Genomic DNA, 26,559 nt, shown 5'->3' with positions numbered 1-26,559 from the left:
TTTTCTTTTTTAAAACAACTATTTTATTTTTTGGCTGTACCTCGAGGCATGTGGGGATCTTAGTTCCCGAACAAGGGATTGAACCTTGGCCCTGGCAGCGGAAGTACAATCTTAACCACTGAACCACCAGGGAAGTCCCCACCCTGTATTTTTATGCTTCCCTAAGGATTCCAGATGAAGACTTCATCCCCATGATCAACTCCACTCGAAGGTAGAAAAAGTGAATCAGAGATCCTGGAAAGAGTCCGAATGTGCAATGGGCTGTCATCAAGCCAGGAAGCCAGCTGCCTCATCCCAGGGCGGGGGGTGGGAAGGAGGCGGTGCTCCACCTGAGGGGGTGTGCAGAAAACACCGGCTCCTGGCCTATTTCACTGCACCTGCTGGCAACTGAAGTAGCAGCACACGCATTCCCATGGATTCACTGTCTACCTCTGGAAATGCCCTCAGCCATCGTGCTGTTGTTGAAGCACTGAAGGACGTTGGGGCTCCGTGTGAGATGCTGAGCCAGGGCGCCTGTGACGTCCGGAGAGTCCTGGAGCCCAGAGCTCAGGAGGAACTGGACACAGGCCGCGTGCTGCCCCGCGCAGGCCAGGTGCAGGGCTGGGTGGGAACAGAGGACTCAGCTTAGGGCATCACTCACAGCAGTACAGACAGGGGAGCCGGGTGCCCCTGATAGAAACTCTGGTTCCTTCAGCTGCACAGATTTCATAATTCCATATTCATGCCTATGACTTTGTCTATTCTGGATCTAAACATTTTTCCTTTTAACCTGATTTGGTCAGAAGTGGTTTTAAAAGTAACAGAACCAATTGGGGAGGATTTGAGATTTGTCTAAAGCACAGAAGTTAGTTAATGAGTCATGTCTGACTCTTTATCAACCCCACAAACTGTAGCCCGAGTCAGGCTCTTCTGTCCATGGGATTCTCCAGGCAAGAATACTGGAGTGGGGTGCCATATCCTTCTCCAGGGGGATCTTCCCAACCCAGGGATCAAACCTGGTCCTCCCACATTGCAGGCAGACTTTTTTTACCATGTGAGCTACCAGGGAAGCCCAGGTGGCTTAGTGGTAAAGAATTCGCCTGACAGTGCAAGAGCCGCGAGAGACCTGGGTTCGATCCCTGGGTCAGGAAGACCCCCTGGAGGAGGACATGGCACCCCACTCCAGTATTCTTGCCTGGAGAATCCCATGGCCAGAGGAGCCTGGCTCGGGCTACAGTCTAGGGGGTCACAAAGAGTCGGACATGACTGACATGCACACAGCAAATTAATAAGAACCAGGAGATTTTAAATGGTACAGAAGGCATTTTCAAAGTTTTGTGAATTCACTGTGTAAGTTAAAAATATCACTATGAGTAAGAAAGATGTAAGGGAAAGAAAAACTGCTGACACACTTTCCCACTCTGGTTAGAAACTAGCACTGAGTCTGCTTCCTGGGGGCCGGAAGAGCCTGGGTCCTGCTCCCCTGCTGTCAGGAGAAAGCTTGTGTCCCTGGACTCAGTGGCCTCCATCTGCAGCCCTGGAGTGAGGGGCAGGTTACCTGTGAGCCTTGAAGCATCACAGGTCCCACTAAACCCTGGCAAGATGGTCACTGATGCACAGAATGCTACTGAGAAAGTTTATTCCAAAACCCAAGACTAAGGGGTTAGCTCTAAAAATATCTGAGCCTCAAATCTAAAAAATTACAGTGATTAAGGTTTTAAAATACATTCCAAGAGAGACGGCCTGTGAAGAATCCACGTGACACCCCGGGGGCTGGTGTGATCACGGATTAACACAGAAAGTGCTCTGACACAGGGGACTCTGCTCAGTGTTGTGCCCAGCCTGGATGGGAGTGGGGGTTGGGGGAGAATGGATACATGTGTATGTATGGCTGAGTCCCTTCGCTGTTCACTGAAACCATCACAACACTGTTAATCGGCTACACCCCGAGACAAAACAAAAAGTTAAAAAAAATTGCTTGGATGTCACATATGTTAAGTGGTTTAAGCTCCTACGAACACTGTAATACTAGAGGCAGTAAAGTATTTTTGCTGCCATGGTAATAGCAATAGTTCTATAGCTTTGCAAATGGATATGTTATTTGAATTAAAAGGTACTGAGCTATTAGAGGAATAATATTAAGACTAATTTTTCAACCATAAAAGTTTATTGTTAATTTTGTTAGGTTGTGGTTTAATTGCTCAGTCGTGACCAACTTTTGCGATCCCATGGACTGTAGCCTGCCAGGCTCCTCTATCCATGGGATTCTCCACACAAGAAGACTGGAGTGGGTTGCCATTTCCTTCTCCAGAAGATCTTTGACCCAGGAATTGAACCTAGGTCTCCTGCATTGCAGGCAGATTCTTTACCAACTGAGCAGAGGAACAGAATCTTAAGACTAATTTTTCTAACATAAAAGTTCACTGTTAATTTTGTTTATATTCAGCTTACTAACAATTTTCAAAGTCCATGTAAAATGAGATCATACCTGATCGATTTCTTTCGTCCTTGGAGTTGATGTCAGCACCCAAGGATAAGAGCATCTGGACTGTGCTCACGTGACCTTCCTGAGTGTTGAAATAAACGTGTTACCACTGCAGTGATGACAAAAGCAAGCCTTAAACACAAACTCTACTGCATATAAAGTGCTTTTTCTAAAGTTGTTGTTCAGTTGCTCAGTCATGCCCAATTCTTTGCGACCCATGGACTGCATCATGCCAGGATTCCCTGTCCTTCACTATCTCCTGGAGTTTGTTCAAACTCATGTCCATTGAGTCAGTGTTGCCATCCAACCATCTCATCTTCTGTTGCCCCCTTCTCCTGCCTTCAATCTTTCCCAGCATCAGGCTGTTTTCCAGTGACTCAGTTCTTCACATCAGGTGGCCAAAGTACTGGAGCTTCAGCTTCAGCATCAGTCTTTTCAACGAATATTCAGGGTTGATTTCCTTCAGGATTGACAGGTTGGATCTCCTTGCTGTTCAATGGACTCTCAAGAGTCTTCTCCAGCACCACAATTTGAAAGCATCAAAAGTACTTAACTAAAGTACTTAACTGCTAAAACTGAATTTTCATATCTAAAGGAAGGCTCATCACATTACTATCAAAATCCAGTATAAATCATTAAATAAAGATGCAGGTGATGTTTAGTTATTAGAAGAGAGACGATCAACTTTGAGGCCAAATTACTGACCACTATCGTTGGGTTTCTGGGGAAGGAAATGGCAACCCACTCCAGGCTTCTTGCCTGGAGAATCCCATGAACAGAGGATCCTGGTGGGCTATAGTCCAGGGGGTCGCACAGGAATCTGACATGACTGAGCACACATACAGTGGTGCACGGCTGGGTTTCATCCCAGTGTAAGGAGTTAAAATCTTGTGATTTTCTTAGAAGACACAATTCTAAATCTTCCAAGCAAACATGCTCTTTGCTAACCCCTTAGGGGAGAAGAGAGACTGGAACACAATGTAACCTGCCCAGGCACGATTCTTATCACAGCTGGCATCGTCCTTTGTGAAGCAACTGACACAGCTGACGTCCAGCCAGTCAGCCCGTCAGTACCTGCTGAGGTGGAAAGCGAGGCTGCAGGTTCCATCTTCCCACTCGCTTTTGTCCCCCTGTGGCCCCAGACCACACACTCAGCCCACCCTCAACTATATACCCATGTTGTCAAAGGGGAACATAGGTAGGAGAGTGCAGGTCCCCAGAAGAACATCTATTACTGTTGCTAGAAAACAAGGAAAGGCAGGCAGCCAATAATGTTAAAGATTATACACAAAACACTCACATCTTGTGAAAGAGGAAGGTGTAAGCCAACTACTAGCCAACTACTTTCCTAGCAAAAAGTTCTGGACTCCTTTAATACTTCATGCATCAGTTGTGGTTGTTTAGTCATTGTGTCCGACTCTATTCGACCCCATGGACTGTAGCCCCCCAGGCTCCTCTGTCCACGGGGATTCTCCAGGCAAAAATACTGGAGTGGGTAGTGTCAACTACAAATTGGCACTTGGCAAGAGCACTGACAATGAGTGAACACAAAGACATTTGCCACCTGCTTCTATGGAGATTGAACCCCATGCCGCTCTAGCTGTTGACCTTCAACAACCCCTGAGGGAGTTCAAGCTGTCAGGAGGCACTCTGTGCTCCAGGGAATCTGGTGGGACAGGTTTTTATAGATGGACATTTTTAGGAACAGATTTTATGATCTCAATCCTTGCATCTCCTCAAATCTAGAGAAGCACTAAATCCCTCCATGGTGACATCAGATCCTCATGACTAACAAAAAAAGCCTTTTGTAAAATGAGTATTTTATGGTATGGAACTCCCCCTTCACCTAAACCTTACATATATATTGGCCTTCCCCCACTGCCACTCTGGAGCAGTCTCTCAGAGCTATCTGAGATGCTGCCTCCCAGGCTGCAGTCCTCATTTTGGCCCAAATAAAACTTAACTCGCAACTCTCAAGTTGTACATCTTTTTTAGTCAACAGTAGCCATTTCCTTTCCCAGGGAATCTTCCCAACCCAGGGACTGAACTCGCACCTCCTTCGTTGGCAGGTGGGTTCTTTACCACTGAGTTGCCAGGGAAGCCCTTCATGTATCAGTCAGAGAGCCCAGTAAATGCAATTTCTTTGTCTTAGCTAAAGAAATCTTCTGAAATCCAGTAAAAGGATAAAGAGCTAGGAATTTCATACGATGGATTTTTATGGCTTCAAATAACATTATTCCTGAAAACAAAAAGGTGGTGCACGGTGCACAAAAAGGTGGGAGGAACACCTAGCGCAGGCATTACATGGAGTAAAGGGCTTTTTTTACCTAGAAACAAATAGAGGCAGGTTTCTATGCAAAGGGACCCAGGGCTTCAGAATCAGGACCATTTCAAGAGTATGTTATGGGCAATTTCCTTCTTCCAAAGAGATGAAGCAGAAGAACCAGGACTACAGGTTACTCATCAACAGGGTTAGGCAAGCCCTTATGGAGCTGGAACACCGTTCTGGAAAGAAACAAACCTTAGCTGCAAAGTGAAGTGCCGTGAGATGGGTGGATCCTGCTCTTGCATCAACGTCGACGCCAAGCTCCGAGACCAGGAATCGGATGGCTTCATCCTGCCCAGTGACTGCTGCCCGGTGGATGGCCTGGGCCCCCAGCGAGTCCTCAGCAGACATGCAAGCCTAGGAGGTGAGGACAGACATGAGCAAAAGGAGAACAGACACTCGGGTCCATAGACCTTTTAACTTTTGGCAAAACTCTGCCGTATACATGTGTTTTTCTGGGTAGATCATACAAAGCTTTTGTCGGATTCTCAAAGGATGCTCTAACCAAAGAAGTGCTTAAGATTCAAAGCTAAATCACTAGCTAAAAAAGTATAGTCACTAGGGAGAGTCTGTTGTTATTATTACTATGAAACAGCTGCTGTTTATTGAAGACATTTTGCTAACTGCTTTCTGTACATTTATTTAATCCTTACAGTAACCCCGTGAAAAAGTGAAACTTGTCTGTTTTACATATGATGCTTAAAGAGGGTGGCGGAGTTCTGAGTTCTGAACCCACCATCTGAATCACCATGCTTCCTGTTTATCCCCTGGGCTAAAACTTGTAGGAATAACTGAAGGGACAGAACCAAACCATTTCTCTACCTTGTGTTTTTTGAGGAGCAGCCTGGCCACGTCCGTGTGGCCACACTGAACGGCGTCCATGAAGGGCGTGAGGCCACACCTGTCTCTGCAGTCCGGTTCGTACTGGCACCTGGAGCCCAGACCCAAAGCAACAGCTGAGAACAGTCACTGCTTCAAACCCTACAGCGCTGACTCTGGCCCACCTGCCTTACAGAGGACCCGTGAGGACCTGATGTGCTTGCCCTGTGTTCCTGCCTCAGCGTCTGGGGAGCACATTGGTGTCCCAGCAAACCTACTCCTCCCCCAACTTCCCATTCCATTTTAGGGACCGTCATCTCTCCAGCTTCTCATGCAGAGCTTTATAGTCGCCCCTTATCGCTCACAAAACCTCTCAATTCTCCATCCAGCATGTGAAACAAACTGGTATCCTTTCCAGCTTCGTCTTCACCCCTTAAGACGGAGGCAACAGCCAACAGCCTCCTACCTGTTTTCCTCTCTTTAGTTCCGCCCCAGACATTTTGTTCTCACAACCAACAGAGTAATCTTTTCACCACATATTTAGGTTATGGCCACTCCTGGTTAAAACCTTTAACTGCTTCCCAACCACAAAGGACATTCTACAAAGCTCAATATGACCTCGTAGGTCAGGACTATGTGGAACCTACTTACTTCTCCAGGTTCCTTGGGTCTCTTCTCCCTGTGCTTAAGGAGACCCCCTTCAACCTGGTCGCACAGCCCATCTGTCCTCCTTCCATTCCTACCTTCTCTTCTGTTTCTATGTTCTTCATGGTCCTACTTATCTCTCCTTCTTCTCGGCCTCACTGCCTACCAGTCCTGCCTTCTTCCATTCCTCCTTCTCTGCTCCCACCTTTTCTGTGCTCCTTCTTCTTGGCCCCACCTCCTACCTGTCCCACCTTCTTCCGTTCCTACCTTCTACTGTGTTCCTATCTTCTTTGTGGTCCTACCCATCTCCCCTTTTTCTCAGCCCCACCTCCTACCTGTCCCATCTTCTTCCGTTCCTACCTTCAACAATCCTGCCTGTCTCACCTCCTCCTGCTCCTCTAGCTACTGGCTCTTTGCTGCCTTTGCACTTGCTGGACACTCTGCCTGGAACATCCCAGCGCCATTCTTCACCTTGCCAAATCCAAGGCATCCTTCGCATTGCAGCTTCAAGGAGACCTCACAGAGCCTTCTTCCCCACAGATCTATAGGGACGACCTGTGCTCCTGCACAGAACTGAGGGCTTTCCCTTTGCAATTTTATCACAATTTGTAATTTTAGGACATTTCTGTGATGGTGTGTCTATACTCGGCTTCTACATTAGCCTGCAGGCGGTCAGGGAAAGGACTGTGTTTACTGCTTATTGCCTAGTGCCTAACACATAGGAGGCACTTAGAAAGTGATGGTTGAATGAAGGAGTATTAATGACTGCAGACAACACATATGTCCCAACGTGCAGCAGGTGAGCCCCACACAGCGACGCTCTCAGGGCGCTGCATTAGGCTTCCTCTTCTTCACTCACCATCTCCTAGGTAACCTCTTTCATCCTCTGGATTCAATCGTCACTTCTATGCCAATGAGGCCCACTCCTGTATCTCGGCCACACCTATCTAAATCTGTGTCTAACTGCCCGGTGGACAACTCTTCCTGGGTGTCTCACAGGTACATGTAACTCAATGTGTCCAAAACTGATGTGAAAGCGAGTGAATGAATGTTTGTTGGGCGAACAGATAAAGGGATAAATTCTCCCCAGGTTTGTCAGCTGTTTTTGTTTCACCTTCTTTATCTGCTTATGTCCTTTCTTCATTTCTCTCTTGGTGCCTTAGATTCTTTCTGGACAATTTGTCTGAGCTCTTTATGCAGCAACTCTTTATGATACTAACTCTGTCAGAATTAGCAGATATTGTCCTCAATTTGCTGTTTTGTTCTTACCTCTGAAGAAGCACCTCTACTGCCTCTAAACAGCCATGCATTGCTGGGAGGAGAGAGTTGAGAATGAGAGCTTTTTAGTGCAAAATTAGAATGCCTCTTCCCTCTTGGCACCTCTCTCTGCCCCGTCCCTGTAGCTGTGCCTCCCAGAAAGGAGTACTGGGTTAGGCTTGCTGCCACCGCCCCAGAAAAGGACAGATTCAGCTGGAGGAGTGGGGAAGGGTCGTATTTTCACCTAACGGGTACAAGGCCTCCACTTTATCATCCTGTCTTTATAAGACTTGCATGGCAAACTTTTAACCCTAAACCTCCATCCTCATCCTTATGCTACAAATCCCTAGGGCCAGGTGGTTTTTGCCTGGGAAATGTAAAACATTGTAAGAGTAATCCATGACAAAATAACCAGGAATTTAATTCTGCTGCTAAAAATAACTATCCTCCATAATAAAGATTTTTGACTCTCTGTTCTCCACTGTTTTGTGTTAATGACCGGGTGCTAACTGCTCCTTCACAAGAGCAGGGGAGCTCATCAAACAGTGTATGAGCAGGGAATTCCACTCATATGCAAAGTTTTTTTCCTTTTTTGGGGGGTGGGGGAATGTGTTGCAAGGCATGTGGAATTTTAGCTGCCCAACCAGGGATTGAACCCATGCCCCTTGCAGTGGAAGCATGGAGTCTAAACCACTGGACAATCAGGGAAGCCCCTATGTCCAAAGTTTTAAAAAGGATACCTTGGTTCCTAACTGCCCCCAGTGACCAGAACAACTGTGTGCCTACCTCCTCAACGATATCATGTCACGGGTCTTGATTTCTGAGAAGTCTAAAAGCCCTGTATTCAAGTTCAAGTTACTGCTCAGCAGGCTACCAATTACGGTCTAAACGTCTTTATTTGAATTCCTGGGCTGCTTAATGCCCCTTTCGTCTTACACTGCTACACTTTCGCTTTCAACTAATTTAAGATAATCTACAAATATTTAGTCCAGAGTTAAGGATAATTACTCCAAACAATCAAAAGAGTGGCCCAGAATTATATTCGACATTATCACTGGATGAGTCACAATCCACTGCGCTTTGGGATTTAATTTTAAGCACCCGTGTGCTTCCCAGGTGGCGCTAGTAGTGGAGTCTGCCGGTCAATGCCGGAGGTGCAAGAGACACCGGTTCGATCCCTGGCTCGGGAAGATCCTCTGGAGAAGGAAATGGCAACCCACTCCAGTACTCTTGCCTGGAGAATCCTATAGACATGGGAGCCTGGCTACAGTCGATGGGGTTGCAAAGAGTCAGACACAACTGAGCAGACTCTCGTTCGTGTTTATTTAAATGGACAGCACAGTGGCAGGTGTTGCTGAAGGTATGAGGGAATAGTCCCCTTTTCCTTCTGCTTTTAATAATAATAATCATAATCATGTGAAAACAGAAGCCGTTCTGAGCTCACTGTGTGTGGAGCGCTGTGCTGAGGGATGTGCATATACTTTAATCCCCATGACCCTGTGATATGGGCTTCATTGCTGCCATTATTCTGTGGCTAAGAAAACCTGCCCGAGAGATTAATTTCCTTGCCCAAGGTCAGAGACATAGTAAGGAACAGAAGCAGCCCACCATCTAACTTGTGGATGGCAATGGCAAGCCACTCCAGTGTTCTTGCCTGGAGAATTCCATGGACAGAGGAGCCTGGTGGACTACAGTCCCTGGGGATCGCAAGAGTTGGACACAACTTAGCGACTGAACCACCACCACCACCACCATCTAACTAACTGGGGAGGAGAAGACAGATAGAAGTGAAAAGTCACCTAAAACAAGAAAGCAGCCCAAGCTGAGCGCCGAGTGACACTGGCTTTGGAAACTGTTTGCCAAAACACTCCAAAGCAGCTTGTGTTCCCTGCCCCCTACTTCCCCTTACCACCCTCACCATGGGGGGGCATCCCGCAGGTCTGGACCACACCTGCCGTGTGCAGCGGGGTCCTCCCGATCTTGCTCTCTGTCCTCCAGGCAGAAGGGCAAACCGCAAGCAGGTACTGGAGGATCAGAGGGTCGCCCTCACGGCTGGCGATGTGAAAACTGTTCCAGCCGTCTTTGTTCTTCAGGAGCGGATTGGCGCCGTGCTCCACGAGATCCTGGATCACCTCGAGGTTTCTCCTCGTGCAGGCCATCATCAGAGGAGTCCTAAGGCCGATGGGACAAGCTGTCAGGTGGAACAACAGCTGAGATCCTGGAAGCCTGGGACCAGGGCTTCAGAAAAACGCACACCCATGGAGGAGAAGGAAGACCTGGAGGACTCAGGGGGTCTGGTAAGCAGGCAAACAGCTTTGGCTGGTAACTTTCCTGCCTGCCGTTAGGAAGCTGGGAGAAATAACCAGGGAAAAACGACTGTGATATGGGTGCCCTTATAAGTGGGAAACACAGAGGAGGCAAAGGTGCTTCTGAACTAGTTTTTCGTATAGCATTGAACTGGGACAGAACCCACCAAAGTTTGTGCTGAATCTCGGCAAAAGAGGCACTTTGCTAGATCATCCCATTCACTTCAATCAGTAACCCTTTATTAAACTGTGGTGAAACAACTTTAAAAAGAGCATTTGATGGAGAAGGAAATGGTAGGATTCTTGCTTAGAGAATCCCATGGACAGAGGAGCCTGGCGGGCTACAGTCCATGGTATTGCAGAGTCGGACAAGACTGAGAGACTGAGTATGCACACACAAGCAGGGCCAAATAAATAGTTTAAAAATAAATAAATAAAAGGAAAAAGGAGCACTTGACACAGCGCTTTGCTGAAAGGAGCCTACACTGGTAGAGCAGGTGGAACAGTGGTTTATTATGTTAAGTTCCTGACCTGATGTGTGTCCACAACTGGGGAGACTGAACTACATCACTGTCAACTACTCTCCTCCCACTAAAGTGATTCAGTGCTTCTGCTTCCCATCTGCTCCTGCGTGTGCACATGCTCAGTCAGTCATGTCCAACTCGTAGCCCACCAGGCTCCTCTGACCGTGGGATCTCCTGGGCAAGAATACTGGAGTGGGTTGCCATGTCCTCCTCTGGGGGATCTTCCCGACCCAGGGATCAAACCCATGTCTCTTGCATCATCTGGACTGGCAGGATATTCTCTGAGTGACCTGGGAACCCTCTCATGCCCACGACCCCTGGAAAGCAGGGTATACCCTGGTTACCTCCTATCCCCAGGGTCTGGCGCAGCCGGAGCTCAACACAACTAGATGGGTCTCAGCCAGGATTTGTCCTGAGACTGCCATGGTATTACTTAATCATCGACAATCTTGTTTTCATTTAAAAAATTTTTTATTTTGTATTGGGGTACAGCCGATTAACAACGTTGTGATAGTTTTAGGTGAATAGTGAAGAGACTCAGCCATACATATACATGGACCCAATCTTCCCCAAACCCCCGCTCCCATCCAGGCTGCCATATAACATGGAGCAAAGTTTCCTGTGCTATACAGTACGTCCTTATTGGGACAGCTAGGGCATTTGAGATGGTCATGTACACACTGCTATATTTAAAATGTTTCGGTTTTTTATTTCTGGTAATGTAGTAATGAGAGTGAATTAAAAATCAAGAGGGAGAAACCTGGGTGAATGAAGGCTGGAATCTTCAAGAAGGGGCTTCGCAGAGGGAATGATTCCAGGGAAGAAGGGACTTGCGAAAGCCAGCAAGGTGAGAACAGTCAAAAATGTCTCTCTGTGACTGCACTTCCTAAGCCCACAATCAAATGAAACTTGCCCTTGTGATGGATGTTTTGGGAGGCTGTTTCTTTATCCACAGTTCAGTTCAGTTCAGAGATCTCTAGTCTTTCCCATTCTATCATTTTCTTCTACTTCTTTGCATTGATTGGTGAGGAAGGCTTTTTTATCTCTCCTTGCTATTCTTTATCCACAGAACTGTTTTAGAAGAGGTAATGTGCCTCCATTATCTTTAGACCAACTTACTAGCAGCAGAAGAAAATGTCTTGTGCTTCAGTTCAGTTCAGTCGCTCAGTCGTGTCCGACTCTTTGCGACCCCATGAATTGCAACACACCAGGTCTCCCTGTCCATCACCAACTCCCGGAGTTCACTCAGACTCACGTCCATCAAGTCAGTGATGCCATCCAGCCATCTCATCCTCTGTCTTCCCCTTCTCCTCCTGCCCCCAATCCCTCCCAGCATCAGAGTCTTTTCCAATGAGTCAACTCTTCGCATGAGGTGGCCAAGGTACTGGAGTTTCAGCTTTAGCATCATTCCTTCCAAAGAAATCCCAGGGCCAATCTCCTTCAGAATGGACTGGTTGGATCTCCTTGCAGTCCAAGGGACTCTCAAGAGTCTTCTCCAACACCATAGTTCAAAAGCATCAATTCTTCGGCACTCAGCTTTCTTCACAGTCCAACTCTCACATCCATACATGACCACTGGAAAAACCATAGCCTTGACTAGACGGACCTTTGTTGGCAAAGTAATGTCTCTGCTTTTCAATATGCTATCTAGGTTGGTCATAACTTTTCTTCCAAGGAGCAAGCGTCTTTTAATTTCATGGCTGCAGTCACTATCTGCAGTGATTTTGGAGCAGCGCAAACCTCAAAACATAAGGAGGCCTATTCCCCCATGCCAGTGGGCAAGATGCACATTATTAAGCTATATGGCTGTCTGATGCAATTCTTTTTTATATAAGATCAGGGATTCCTTACAGATTCATTCAGGAACTTCATTATGTTATGAACCTTCAGGTGTTCAAACCTCTAAGTGAGTAGACAAACATAGTGAGGACTGAAAACCATGTGGATCTATTAACAGAATGCAATTGCTTCGTGTGATGGTTACAGGTGTGGTGTTGGAGAACTCCTGAGAATCCCTTGGACTGCAAGATCAAACCAGTCAATCCCAAAGGAAATCAGTTCTGAATATTCATTGGAAGGACTGATGCTGAAGCTGAAACTCCAATACTTTGGCCACCTGATGCAAAGAACTGACTCCTTTGAAAAGACCCTGATGCTGGGAAAGATTGAAGGTAGGAAGGGAAGGGGACGACAGAGGATGAGATGGTTGGATGGCATCACCGACTCAATGGATGTGAGTTTGAGCAAGCTCTGGGAGTTGGTGACGTACAGGGAAGCCTGATGTGCGGCAGTCCATGGGGTCCCAAAGAGTCAGACACAACTGAGCGACTGAACTGAACTGATGGACTAAAGGTGAGCACTGTGCCTGTGGAGGTGGTCATGTGATAAACCACACAGAGCAACCCACACACTTACCTGTGCTTACCTGTATAACTGTGAAATCTGAGTAAGTGTCCTGATTGTAGCAATGTCGGTTTCTTCTTTTTATTACTGTACTCCCCCTGTAAGATGTTAACTTTGGGGCAAGACTGGGGGAAGGTGTATGGGACTTCCCACTTGTCTTTGGAAATTTCTGGGAAGCTATAACTAGGAATTTCAAAACGGAAAGTTAAAAAGTGTCATGGGTGCAGTAATCATTTAGCTAGATGTTTCCAGAACATCCCGTCTGGGGCCCATGCAACACGCAGTACCCACAGGCAAGTCGTAGTTTGAGTCTATTCTATCTGAGCATGCTCCTTACTGCTCTCTGCTCTATCACGGAAGGCAGCCTGGAGCAGGAGGCTGCAACAGTTAACCTCACACAGGCAGCAACGATGCTTTGCTCTGTAGGGGAAGGCTGACCGGCTACGGTGTGGAGGCCGACCAAGAGTGGGAATCTGCCATCAGAGGGGAGGGGTGGGGGCCCTCTGCAAGGCCCACCACTTACCAGTCGGCCTTCTTCAGGCAGTCGACCGCGGCCCCCCGGCCCAGCAGGTACCGCACGCAGTCCCGGTGGCCCATGGAGGCAGCCTCGTGCAGAGGCCGCTTGTAGTCCCGGTTGGCGGCTTCGATGTCCAGATCCCAGGCCTCGACCAGATAGGCCAAGACGTCCCGGCGGCCGTGGCGGGCGGCGCAGTGCAGGAGGGTGTCCCCGGCCGGCCCCGCGCAGCCCGCGTGCCCCGCCGCCCGCAACTCCTCGCGCAGGGTGCACAGCCGGCCGTCCTGCACCAGCCGGCACAGCCGCCGCGGATCGGCGGGCGCGGCCATGGCCGCGGGCTCGGGCCCGCCGGGGACCGCCCGGGACCCTCCTCTGGGCCCGCCCCGCCCCCGCCGGGGCCCGCCTTCGAGATCCTGCCCCGGGACCGTCTGGCCCCTGGGGACCCTCTTCCGGATGCACCCAGCCCCCCAGACCCTCAGGTCTCTGGCTGACCACGCGCCCCGCAAGCCGCCGCTAACGCCGCCGCCCGCAGTGGTTTCTCTTTGGGGCGAACCCTCTGGACCGCCGCCGAAGGCCTGGGTCATACGCGGCTCTGGCCCCGCCTTGATGGGGTGGGACCCGCGCGTCCCCGCCCACGGCCACGCCCCAAAGAAACCCCGCCCACAACCTCGACCCCGCCCACCCGCGCCGGCCGCGGCCCCTCCGCGGGTCCCAGAGCCTCGAGGAACGCTGGGAAAGTTTCTGCTCGCCTCTTCCGCGCTAGCGGAAGCTCGGATTGGACGAGGACCGCTAGCGGGGTGGGGTGAGAGTAAGGATGCGCATTCCGATTGGCCGCTGGAGTCCGTCTGCGAGCCCCCTCCGAATGCGCGCTATGATTTGCCAGGGATGCGTTCCGTCAGTGTCGCCCGCGGGCTCTTCTCCGGGCGGCTGCGGCGGTGGCGGCGGAGGCGGAGCTGGTGAAGGCGGTCGGCGGACTACTCGGGGGCTTACTCTTCTCGGGGATGCATGTTGTGCCCACGGCCCGAGGAAGCGCGGCCGGAGGACGGTGTGCGTCGGCGCTGCGCGCAGCCTGGAGCTCCCGACCAGGAGGTGGAGGACATTGGTCCGGACATCGTTCCTAGCTCTCCCTGCGGGCTCCTTGGGGCCCTGCCCTGAGCCGCACCCGCAGCCCGCTCACATCTTTGCCTTCCGGCGGTGGAAGCCCTCTCCCGGAACCTGAGCGTGTGTGCCCCTCTGGAGGAGGGTCGTCAGTGATCCGCTGGTACGGAGCACGCTCCTTGTTCTCTGAAGTTCTCTCTAAAAGTGCCCGGCGTCGCCTCGCTTAACGCGTGCTCCTGACGGTGGCCTTTCCTCAGAAATTTTCCTCAGAAAATATTTCCTCAGAAATGTTCGTGTCCCGTTGTCCTCCAGAATCAGATCCCAACCCCTGGAAGCATCTGAGACCTTTCTGTGCGCGTCTCAGCGTGTTGTTTATTCTTTCCGTCCATCCCTGTATTCTGTCCACAGCAAACGATGTGCTGCCTCCCGGCTGTGGACCGTGTGATACCTTCCTTAGCTTGGTCTGATCTGCACCCCACGTCCAACCAGCCCAAAGGGCCCCCTCATGTCTCTGTGGACGTCTCACCTCTTCCAGCCTCCACTCGCAGAGTAACTCCTCTGCTCCATCCCACGGACGTCACCCTGTCTCTCTTCCTTGTGCCGCTATAGCGATTTATACCTCTGTGGGCTTCCCTCATAGCTCAGTTGGTAAAGAATCTGCCTGCAATGCAGGAGACCCCGGCTCGATCCCTGGGTTGGGAAGATCCCCTGGAGAAGGGATAGGCTACCCATTCTAGTATTCTTGGGCTTCCCTTGTGGCTCAGCTGGTAAAGAATCTGCCTGCAATACAGGAGACCTGGGTTCGATCCCTGGGTTGGGAAGATCCCCTGGAGAAGGAAATGGCTACCCATTCCAGTATTCTGGCCTGGAGAATTCCACGGACTGTGTAGTCCATGGGATCTCAAAGAGGCGACACGACTGAACGACTTTGACTTTCAAGCCTGTCACATTCAGGTGTGATCTTAGCCTTCCTCCTTCATTTGAGCTATTAGAGCATGGCTGGAGGGCTGGTTGTCCTGTTTGTGCATTCTCCATTGGATCTCACGATATTTTGTTGTTAAGTTGCTTCAGTCCTGTCTGACTCTTTGCGACCCTATAATGACTATAGCTTGCCAGGCTCCTCTATTCATGGGATTCTCCAGGCAAGAATACTGGAGTGGGTTACCATGCCCTCCACCAGGGGTCTTCCCCACCCAGGGATCAAACCCGCATCTCTTCTGTCTCCTGCACTGGCAGGCAGACCACCTGGGAGGCCCAGTATTTTACATATATTAATAGGAGGTGATTACTGAATGAATGTTGTGTGTAGTCTCAGGAGTACCTTCTGAGGATGACACAGGGGGCAGCCCCGTGCTCTCAGAAAGTATTTCCCAGTACCATTAGCCCACAGCCTGTTTTTCCCTTTGTCATTATACTTATCAGGCTCAGGTCTCCAGGAACCTGAAGGTTGTGAGAATGTTCTGCTTAACTTGTATGTCCCTTAGACCAGCCATTGGTAATAAGCCAGAGGTGGAGAATTTAACCCATTCTTCAAATGTATTGAAGTTTAAAACCTTAGAGATTGAGGGCAAGATGGGTATGTCAAGGCTCAGTACATTTCTCTTCCAAAACCAACACATTTTGGAGAAAATTTCACATTGCGCTTGCTCCATTCTTTGCTTGGGGTCTTGTCTCCTACCTTCAGAGAAATATTGTTCTGTTTTTAGTTGTGAACTTTGTTTTGGGTCAGTAAATCTACCCACTTAATTGAGATCTCTGATGGGAACGGGGATGTGTGAGGGTTCCCTCCACTCTGCTTGAGTAGATTTTGGGAACATATCTCAGCTTATCTTTAGCTCCTGAAATGTTAGAACAGTACTCTTTTTATCATCGCTAGCAATGACATGATGGAGTTACTTTCAGTGACCTTGTCACAGCTCTCATTTTATTTCTTGTGGTGTCTTTGTCTGGCTTCAGTATAATGTTATGCTGGCCTCAGAATAAGTCTGGAAGTGTTCCCTCCTCTTCAGTTTTTTTTTTTTTTTTTTTGAAGAGTTTGAGGGAGATTGATATTCTTTAAATGTTCAGTAGACTTTTTCAGTGAAGCAATATGTTTCTGGACTATTCCTTTTTGGTAGGCTTTTAATGACTGATTCAATCTCCTTACTCATTATTGGTCTGTTCAGATTTTCTGTATCTCCATGATTCAGTCTTGGTAGGTTGTGTGTTCCTAAGGATTTATTCATTTCTTCTAGGTTATCCATTTGATTGACCTGCAGTTATTTGAAGTATTCTTACAACCCTTCTTATTTCTGTGTTATTTGAAGTATTCTTACAACCCTTCTTATTTCTGTGACATCAGTTGTAACGTTTCCTTTTCATTTCTGATTTTGGTTATTCAGATCTTCCCTTTTTCCATGATATATCTAAGAGTTGTCAACTTTGTTTTAAAAAAAGAAAACTCTTAGTTTTATTAATTTTCCCCCATATTTTTAAATTCTCTATTTCATTTATTTCTGCTCGATAGTCTTTATTATTTCCTCCCTTCTGCTAGCTTTGGGTTTAGTTTGTTCTTTTTCTAGTTCTTTTAGGTGTAAAGTTAGCTTGCTGATGTGTGATCTTTCTTATTTTTTAAAAATAAGTTTATTTATTTATGATTTGGCTGCACAGGGTCTTAGTTGCAGCACATGGGATCTAGTTCCCTGACCAGGGATTGAACCTTGGCCCCCTTCATTGAAGCTTGGAGTCTTAGCCACTGGACCACCAGGGAAGTCCCTGTGATCTTTCTTATTTTTTAATGTAAGTGTTTATAGCTATTAACTGTTAGCATTGCTTGCATTTCATCCCATACATTTTGGTATCTGTGTTTTTATTTATCTCAAGGTATTTTCTAATTTCTTTGTGATTTCCTTTTGACTCATTGGTTGCTTTAACAATGTTTTTGTTTTTAATTTTCACATATTTGTGAGTTTTCCAGTTTTCTTTCCACTACTGATTTCTTGTTTCATTGTTAGTGTTTGAAAAACTTACTTTCTATAATTTCAGTGTTTTAAAATGTGTTAAGACTTCTTTTGTGGCCTCGCATGTGATCTGTCCTGGAGAATGTTCTGTGTGTACTTGCAAAGATTATATATTGTTGGGTGGAGTGTTCATTATATGTCTGTTAGGTCCAATTGATCTACTGTTGTTCTATCCATTCTTGAAAGTGGAGTATTGAAGTCTCCTGTTATCCTGTTGTCTGTTTCTCTCTTCAGTTCTGTCATTGTTTGCTTCCTAGATTTAGGAGCTCTGCTATTTGGTATTTGCATATTTATAATTGGTAGATCTTCTTGGTGAATTGATCCTTATATCATTTTATAATCTTCTTCTTTGTCTCTTCTAAAATTTTTGACTTAAAGTGTGTTTTGTTTAATGCTGTCTATTTCTGCTTTATTGACTGTGCCAAAGCCTTTGATTGTGTGGATCACAATAAACTGTGGAAAATTCTGAAAGAGATGGGAATACCAGACCACCTGACTTGCCTCTTGAGAAATCTGTATGCAGGTCAGGAAGCAACAGTTAGAACTGGACGTGGAACAACAGACTGGTTCCAAATAGGAAAAGGAGTTCGTCAAGGCTGTATATTGTCACCCTGTTTATTTAACTTATATGCAGAGTACATCATGAGAAACACTGGACTGGAAGAAACACAAGCTGGAATCAAGATTGCCAGGAGAAATATCAATAACCTCAGATATGCAGATGACACCACCCTTATGGCAGAAAGTGAAGAGAAACTAAAAAGCCTCTTGATGAAAGTGAAAGTGGAGAGTGAAAAAGTTGGCTTCAAGCTCAACATTCAGAAAACGAAGATCATGGCATCTGGTCCCATCACTTCATGGGAAATAGATGGGGAAACAGTGGAAACAGTGTCAGACTTTATTTTTCTGGGCTCCAAAATCACTACAGATGGTGACTGCAGCCATGAAATTAAAAGACGCTTGCTCCTTGGAAGGAAAGTTATGACCAACCTAGATAGCATATTCAAAAGCAGAGACATTAATTTGCCAACAAAGGTTCATCTAGTCAAAGCTATGGTTTTTCCTGTGGTCATGTATGGATGTGAGAGTTGGACTGTGAAGAAGGCTGAGCACTGAAGAATTGATGCTTTTGAACTGTGGTGTTGGAGAAGACTCTTGAGAGTCCCTTGGACTGCAAGGAGATCCAACCAGTCCATTCTGAAGGAGATTGGCCCTGGGATTTCTTTGGAAGGAATGATGCTAAAGCTGAAACTCCAGTACTTTGGCCACCTCATGCGAAGAGTTGACTCATTGGAAAAGACTCTGATGCTGGGAGGGATTGGGGGCAGGAGGAGAAGGGGAAGACAGAGGATGAGATGGCTGGATGGCATCACTGACTCAATGGACGTGAGTCTCAGTGAACTCCAGGAGTTGGTGATGGACAGGGAGGCCTGGTGTGTTGCAATTCATGGGGTTGCAAAGAGTCGGACATGACTGAGCGACTGATCTGATTATAGCCATAGCTCTCATGTTGTTTAATCCTCTTTGAAACTCTGAGTCATTAGTGTCCCAACAGGAACTGGACACTGTTTCAGATAGGAAAATTGAAGCACTAGCTCTTCATAGATTCTGTAACAAGTTGGTGTTGAAACCAAAAATGAACCCTCCCCTTTCCTAGTTTCCAACTAAAATTTGTGTAATATTTCTGCCCTTTTCTTCAGCTTTTGAGTTGTGGGCTCTAGTTGTTTTTTAAACAACTGTCTGTATGTTTGCAGCTTGATCTGCGCTCTAATAGCCATTGCCTCCATGCTCTTTTGGATTTCTTAAACTATCTAGTTCATTCCTTGGAAAAAGTTGTGTCTCCAATAACTGATGAATGAAGAGCAAGCCATCAGCAGGGTGCACGGCATCCTGCTGAGCTATGGCATAGAGGAGGAGTCGGACCTGTATGTGCTGAACCTCATCTGATAAGTCACTGTCTGCTAGGAGGAAGTTGGTTTCTGAAGTCCTTTCTGAGATACCAGCATTTAATGGATCATCTTTACCACGGACGCTGCTGTGAATGTCTTAAAGTTACACAGCCACAACTAAGTGCTCCCTGAGTGTGGACCCTGGGTGGGCATTGTGGAGTCTGATGGAGCACCCTCTCCTCGCCGAGGCAGAGGCCTGCATGTGCCAACACCTCCCTGACCTCTACACTGCCCCTGCTGTACGTGAAGAGTCTGTGGGGAGGGCTGGGGAGGTGTCACCTTTTCTCTTTGGAAGACTGTGTCTTGGTGGTCAAGTTTGGCTAAAAGTTATTTTAGATTTATTTTCAAAATCTTCCTTCAATCTCTGCTTTGAAGCCTTAATCATTGTCATTGGTCCCTTAGAGAAATAAAAGGCCACAGATTCTTTAATTTGGAAGGAATTTTAAAAAGCATTTCACCCAATTTCCCCTTCTGTTGAGCAGTCCCAACAGAGGATGGTCATCTAGCTTTTGAACACTGATCAGTAAGGACAGCTTTACAAGGCAGCCCGCTGTATTGGTAACAGCTTGGGTTATTTGGAAGGACCAGAGAAATGAAGGGCTTCATGCTGACATGCAGCGAGTTAAGGAGAAGCTGGAAATAGTCCTCTGTGTTCTGCCCCCGTCGTGTAGAATCCATCATCAGGGGTTCTTAAATGTTGTCTTGGAAGCCAGGAGCAACCCCAGCCTCATTTTGGTAGTTTATCACCTGATCTTTTCAATTTCGTGCTCTTTCCCTAATTTCTCTTCTGTAAGAGAAGACGGGGGCAGAACACAGAGGACTATTTCCAGCCTCTCCTTAACTCACTGCATGTCAGCATGAAGCCCTTCATTTCTCTGGTCCTTCCAAATAACCCAAGCTGTTACCAATACAGCGGGCTGCCTTGTAAAGCTGTCCTTACTGATCAGTGTTCAAAAGCTAGATGACCATCCTCTGCTGGGACTGCTCAACAGAAGGGGAAATTGGGTGAAATGCTTTTTATGTAATCTGTAATCTGTAATGTAATCTGTAATGATTACAGCAAGAAAACTACCATCCAACTGACACATGAACAAACAGCTGATCCTAAGACACAAAGTGGGGCCTCTCCAGGTGGTGAAAATAATGATGTTTTCAGGTAAGGGGCTGCCATTCCTGGAAGATTTCTTGTCACTGCGTCCCCCTTCCCACCACCTGCCAGAGTGTCTTTACCTTAATCTGTTATTGAACTGCTGCAATCAAATCATCCAAAAAGCAGTTGTTAAGGAATAATTGCTTTTTCTTCCTACTCCAGGGGGCATCCACCCTGGATGGACAGATGGCCTATCTGGTGGGGGTTGATCTGGCCTGTTACCTATCAACACATCTGCTCAGACATGGATGGCTGTGGGGTGGCCGGTCATGTGACTTTCTTGTTCAGTGTCAGGAGCTCCTGGGTTTCTGTACGGTGAAGCTTAGAAGGGCCTCCCACCTTCACATGCATACCCAGATGAATGTCTAGTGTTCTGCCAGGGTTACTTAGTTGTGTTGCCTGGCTCCTAAAGTGCTTGGTCACTTTTTGTCTGATCTTTGCTCATACGGCTTTCCCTCCCTGTGTGTTACAGGCACACAGCTGAGGAGCAGACTGAAGCCCAGGGAGGTCAAGGGGCGCCTGGCTGGAGCTGCCAGGGCCTCAACCCCAACCCAGGTGGCTCTGCCTGCACTCTGCTGCTCCCTTCACCACCTGGCGTTTAGTTCTCATCGGTACTAAGAGCGTGCCACTGTCAGGTGCCTGGCTGCAGCGAGATGAGCGTGGGCAGATCCTGATTAGGGCACCGTGGGAGTGTGTCTTCCTGGTCAGAGGTGACCCCCTTCCTCTTGGCATCCCCAGGCACTGGGAAGACCTCCACCCTGGTCACGTATGCCGAGAAGTGGTCTCAGAGCAGATTTCCACACGTGACCTTCAACAAGAACATCACCAGGTAGCCGGAGCTCACCTCCCCAAGCCACGTCATCTGCAAGACATTCCACTCCGTGGCCTGCAATCATGTCGAGCTCCTGGTGCCGCTGTCACCGTCACATCCAGTCACTGCTTTTCACAGGAGAGAACTTAGTGCCTAATCTCCCTTTATAGGCAGGGAATATAACAAAAGATTTAGTGATTTATACTTTTACCCCAGAGAGATACATTGTCACCCAGGGAGGCAGGCTTGTGTGTCTGGAGTTTAGGCACGGGTCAGACGACGTGTCTGCAGTCCCGGGCACCAATGGCCTGGTTGACCCGTTCAGATCAGACTCTCCTTGGAAGCAGGAGGGGAAAGGACAAGGCTAAGAGGCACCAGACCCAGGCTCCTGAGGCCTCTGAGTTGTGTTCCCTGGGATAGGAAGGCTTCAGGGAGCTTCAAGGTCCCCCTGGGATAAGAAGGTTTCAGGGAGCTTTGAGGTCCCCCTGGGGCCTACTGGAGTCCTGTCTACACTACGGAAGAGTGGTGTCTGTTGTGAGCCACTTTGTCTCCTGGGTTATTAGATGTGGATTTTGGAAAGCCGAATGGAGCTCTTTCCAGTCCCACGTGGCCTGGAAGCACTCAGCCCTTTAAGCCTTTTTCCTCACCCGGATGAGCCATTGCCAGGGACCTGGTGGTGTCATCAGAGAGACGGGGGCAGGGCCTGGGGGACACAAGTCCCACGTGGCCAGGAAGGCCCACCCTGTGCCCTCAGGACGTGCCTTCCAGATACCAGTTGAGAAAGAAGCTGAATCTCTTCAAGTCAACCCCCTTCATGGTCAACTGTCTCCTTGCTGAAGGGAAGGGTGGCTTCATTAGGGCCACGCCCGTGTGTAACACTCTGGAGGCCTTCTTCACCTCGGCCGACGAGAAGCTGATGATCGACCATGTGCCCATCTGGTGCAAGAATAGCCAGGGGCAGCAAGTCATGGTGGAACAGAGCAAAAAGCTGGTGAGCCATTCAGTGTCCCTGGAGTCTGGGCTTGGGAGGATGAAGGTGCGATCTGGGGCCCAAATCTAAATTTTTGATATTAGGGGGAGGATAGGTTTTAAGTGAGCTGGATGTGGGGCCGGATTAGGATGTCCATGCAAAAATGTACAGCCAGCAGCAGAGGGTCAGGAGGGACTGACCCTGGAGGGACTTGTTGGTCAGGGGTAGTGGGATGAGAGTGGGTGAGACGTGGCTGTGCAGGACAGAGCAGGGACAGAAGCTCATACAGGTCAGGACCTGACGGAGACAGGAAAGGAAATGGAGAGAGCAAAGCCCAGAAGCACGTTGGAGGTGACAGGAAACCAGCTTCCGGAAGGCGGGAGTGATCGCTCATTGAACTGAAAGCATCAGGAAGAGGAGGGCTGAAGGACATCACCTGAATTGGCAGGCCAGGTGCAGGGCTGGGTGGAGACAGGACCCAGCTCAGGGCATCACCCACAGCAGTACAGACAGGGGAGCCGGGTGCCCCTGATAGAAACTCTGGTTCCTTCAGCTGCACAGATTTCATAGTCTTGTATTCATTCCTATGACTGTCTATTCTGGATCTGAACATTTTTCTTTAACCTGATTTGGTCAAAAATGGTTTTAAAAATAGAATCAATTGGGGAGGATTTGAGAGACTTGTCTAAAACATAGAAGTCAGTAAATGAGAAACAGACTTTAAATGATACAGAAGACATTTTCAAAATTTTGTGAATTCTCTGTGTAAGTAGAAAATATCATGATGCATCAGAAAGATTAACGAAAGAAAAACTGCTGACACAGCTTCCATTCTGGTTGGAAACTGACACAGTATGCTTCCTGGGAGCCAGAAGATCCTGGGTCTCACTCCCTTGCCATTAGGGGAAAGTCTGTGTCCCTGAGCTCAGTGGCTTCCCTCTGCAGCCCTGGAGTGAGGGACTGGTTGCCTGTGGGTGCCAAAGACATTTTGCTAACTGCTTTCTGTACATTACATTGTTTTATCCTTACAGTAACCCTGTGAAAAAGTGAAACTTGTCTCTTTTACACATGGAAACACTGATGCTTAAAAAGGTAAAGCAGGCCTACAGCGGGGAAGGTGGCAGAGTTGAGATCTGAATCCACCATCTGAATCACCATGCTTTCTGTTTATCCCCTGGGCTAAAACTTATAGGAATAACCGAAGGGACAGAACCAAACTGTTTCTCTATCTTGTGCTTTTCGAGGAGCAGTCTGGCCACGTCCATGTGGCCACACTGAACAGCGTCCATGAAGGGCATGAAGCCATACCTGTCTCTGCAGTCCGGTTCATACTGGCACCTGGAGCCCAGACCCAAAGCAACAGCTGAGAACAGTCACCACTTCAAACCTGAAGGCACTGACTCTGGGTGCCCCAGGACTGTAATCTAAAGAACACCAGCATCTACATCTTTTCTTTGCCCTATTGTTGTTCCTTCACTCAGTCGTGTCCGACTCTTTGCGATCCCATGGACTGCAGCATGCCAGGTCTCTGTCCCTCACCATTTCCCAGAGTTTGCCCAAGTTCATGGCCATTCAGTTGGTGATGCCGTCCAACCATCTCATTCTCTGTTGCCCTCTTTTCCTTTTACCTTCAGTCTTTCCCAGAATCAGTGTCTTTTCCAATGAGTTGACTGTTCTCATCAGGTGGCCAAAGTATTGGAGCTTTGCCATAAACCTTTTCAATTTCAGACCCCAGGCCTGAGACTGACTTCTTTATCTTTGTGTTTGGGGAGGGGAAGGGGTAATAGTACCCGCCTCTGAGGAGTTGTGATGGTTCATTATTCCTTCAGCAAGTATATATGAAGTGCCTATTCAGCACTGTTCTAGACACTGAAGATAAAGCAGCAGAGTCCTTGCTGTCAGAGCCTAAGATGTAGTGCGGGTAACAGCAAATACAGATATACTGATGACAAATACATTTGTGAAAAGTGCTAAGAAGAGTGTATAAGTCAGGAAAGTTGAAAAGTGACAGTGAAAGGGCCTGAAGGTTTCAAGTTAGCATTGAGAGAAGGCACAGACCTTAAGTAAATGGGAGTTCGCCATGTGGATTTGACAACTCATGTACATGTCACCCATATCCTGGGGGGCTCCTGTAGCAGCATGGAGGCAGTGATGCTGGATCTGGGTGAGTGGGGGGCTGAGGCCAAGTCAGGTAGGGCCCTTGACCCATTTCATGCTTTTCAGTTTTATTTTCATTGAGGTAGGGAGCCATTGAAGTATTTTGACAGAACTGAATCTAGAGTTTTTAAAAGAGATTTGTGGCCACTGAATTAAGTAGACAGAAGTGAGGCAAGAGACCCACTTAGGCTATTAAAATAATCCAACCCCCTCCAAAAGTAGGGAATTTCCTAGCGGTTCAGTGGTTAAGATTCCATGCTTCCACTGCAGGGGACATAGGTTTGATCCCTGGTCAGAGAACTAGGATGCTGCATGCATGTAGCCCAGCAAAAAATGAAAAAATAAATAATCCAAGTGAGGTATAATGCCAATTTGGCCCATGGTAGAGGTAGTGAGAAATGATCTATCCTGGATAGATTTTGAAAGGAGAGCTGACCAGGCTTGGTGATAGACCTACTATGTCATGAGCAGGGAGGAATCAAGTAGAATCCCAAGATTTTGGCCTGAGAAACTGCAAGCATCAGGGACTTAGCATCCTGGAGGTGGGAAAGGTTATGGACGGAGTTGGGGTGGGAGAAGAGCTGAGAGCTCCGCTTTGAACATAATTTTAAGTGCCTATAGGATATCAGAGTGAATGAGTGAGACAAGGAGCATGGGGTTCAAGGAAGAGGTGTGGACTAGAAATACTAGCGTAGGTGTCACTATTGTGGGGTGACACTGGATAAGATCAGAGCCTGGAAAAGATTACTTATGCTTGGAGTGTGAACCAAGAGTTGAGGACTAGATGGGCTAGGCCTGATACCATCAAGAAAGACTCAGTAACCCTTACTCTGTTTTTCTTTTTTTTCTTCCTTCTTCTCTTCTGTTTTTTTATTTTTCTAGTCCTCCCTACCTAGCTTTTTTGTCAGTCCATTCTGAAGGAGATCAGCCCTGGGATTTCTTTGGAAGGAATGATGCTGAAGCTGAAACTCCAGTACTTTGGCCACCTCATGCGAAGAGTTGACTCATTGGAAAAGACTGATGCTGGGAGGGATTGGGGGCAAGAGGAGAAGGGGACAACAGAGGATGACATGGCTGGATGGCATCACCGACTCAATGGACGTGAGTCTCCGGGAGTTGGTGATGGACAGGGAGGCCTGGCGTGCTGTGATTCATGGGGTCACAAAGAGTCGGACACGACTGAGCGACTGATCTGATCTGATTGATTGAAAATAATTTAGTGAGTGATGGAATAAAAATTGTTTTACACTTTAGTTTCTGGATTCCCAATCTATCAGAATATGCTTCTACATTATTTTAAAGAATTCACCAGAAGTATGTTTGGACAAATATGAATGCTGGTTGTGATATTTAGTAATATGGTCAGTGAAATTCTTTTGCAGTTTCTAAGTGTCATTAGGAAGCCAATATAAGGAGCTATTGAATTTCTAAAGACATTTCTAATTAATTTTAAATCATCAGTTGCCAGTAGTTTTCACTAGCACAAATTTTGAAATTACAAATAAGCAAATCTCTTGGTTGTAGCTCATTTGTACAAAAATAATGCCATATTAAAGAGAGCCAAAGGTGTAAAACTAATAGATGAAACTTTCTTTTGTGTTTTTAGGATCCGTTGAATTGTTACTTTGTGTTTCACAGCTGGGAATTTGTGAATGGATTCTTCCCTCATCGACTAGTTCTAATTGCCTTATAAAAAAATCTAAAACTGGTTTTTAGCAGATCGGTTTTCATATTTGGCCCCAAAGAAAAATATATATATGTGTATTTCAAATTAAAAACAAACCTACCTTATCGCATATTTTTTAAAGGCCTTGTGGGAAAATTTAATAGTTGTAAATCATTATTAGGACAGACTTGTGATGTCACCTTTCTCTTTTCGTTGTGTAAACCCTTAAAAGACCCTTTCGGGGGTTTCCACTCTTGAGGGAAGTCAGAGAGCCTGGGACGGGAGCGGAGGGTCAGTTTCGGGCAGCTAAACTGGGCGGGAAGCTAAACTGGGCGGGAAGCCGGGAACCCCGGCTCGGACCTAGCTCCACCGCTACGCAGCGCAGCTCCACCGCCCCGCCGCGACGTCACGCCCGGACAGTGACGCCCGCCACGGCGTCGTCTGCCCGTCTCTAAGATGGCTGCGGGCCCCTGGAGGGGGCGGGCCTGGGAGGGCGCGGCG

General features: G+C 47.6%; 1 protein-coding gene and 1 long non-coding RNA gene across 5 annotated transcripts; one reads left to right on the top strand and one right to left on the bottom strand.

The window, feature by feature from the left end:
- ANKRD16 (ankyrin repeat domain 16) lies at nucleotides 1-13,827 on the bottom strand. Of its 2 annotated transcripts, none has more exons than XM_055544141.1 (7): nucleotides 13,268-13,827; nucleotides 9,430-9,683; nucleotides 7,524-7,566; nucleotides 5,613-5,721; nucleotides 4,986-5,147; nucleotides 2,468-2,546; nucleotides 1-600 (listed from the first exon to the last, which is right to left on the bottom strand). In XM_055544141.1, exons 1-7 carry the CDS (start codon nucleotides 13,585-13,587, stop codon nucleotides 419-421), a joined length of 1,149 nt encoding a protein of 382 aa, XP_055400116.1. In that variant the 5' UTR covers nucleotides 13,588-13,827; the 3' UTR covers nucleotides 1-418. The 2 variants fall into 2 exon arrangements, with proteins under 2 accessions (XP_055400116.1, XP_055400117.1); XM_055544142.1 differs by having other exon boundaries at nucleotides 9,463-9,683; nucleotides 13,268-13,826.
- A 290-nt stretch (nucleotides 13,828-14,117) lies between these two features.
- On the top strand, nucleotides 14,118-25,978 carry LOC129625600 (uncharacterized). Of its 3 annotated transcripts, XR_008701550.1 has the most exons (5): nucleotides 14,118-14,519; nucleotides 17,990-19,543; nucleotides 20,365-20,460; nucleotides 21,193-22,256; nucleotides 25,275-25,978. It is a non-coding gene; the product is annotated as an uncharacterized LOC129625600 (long non-coding RNA). The 3 variants fall into 3 exon arrangements; XR_008701551.1 differs by lacking the exon at nucleotides 17,990-19,543; XR_008701549.1 differs by lacking the exons at nucleotides 17,990-19,543; nucleotides 20,365-20,460.
- Nucleotides 25,979-26,559: the final 581 nt, after the last annotated feature.

The sequence above is a fragment of the Bubalus kerabau genome, chromosome 13, assembly GCF_029407905.1.
Source record: "Bubalus kerabau isolate K-KA32 ecotype Philippines breed swamp buffalo chromosome 13, PCC_UOA_SB_1v2, whole genome shotgun sequence".
NCBI lineage: Eukaryota > Metazoa > Chordata > Mammalia > Artiodactyla > Bovidae > Bubalus > Bubalus kerabau.
This window is presented reverse-complemented; position numbering and strand designations above follow the sequence as displayed.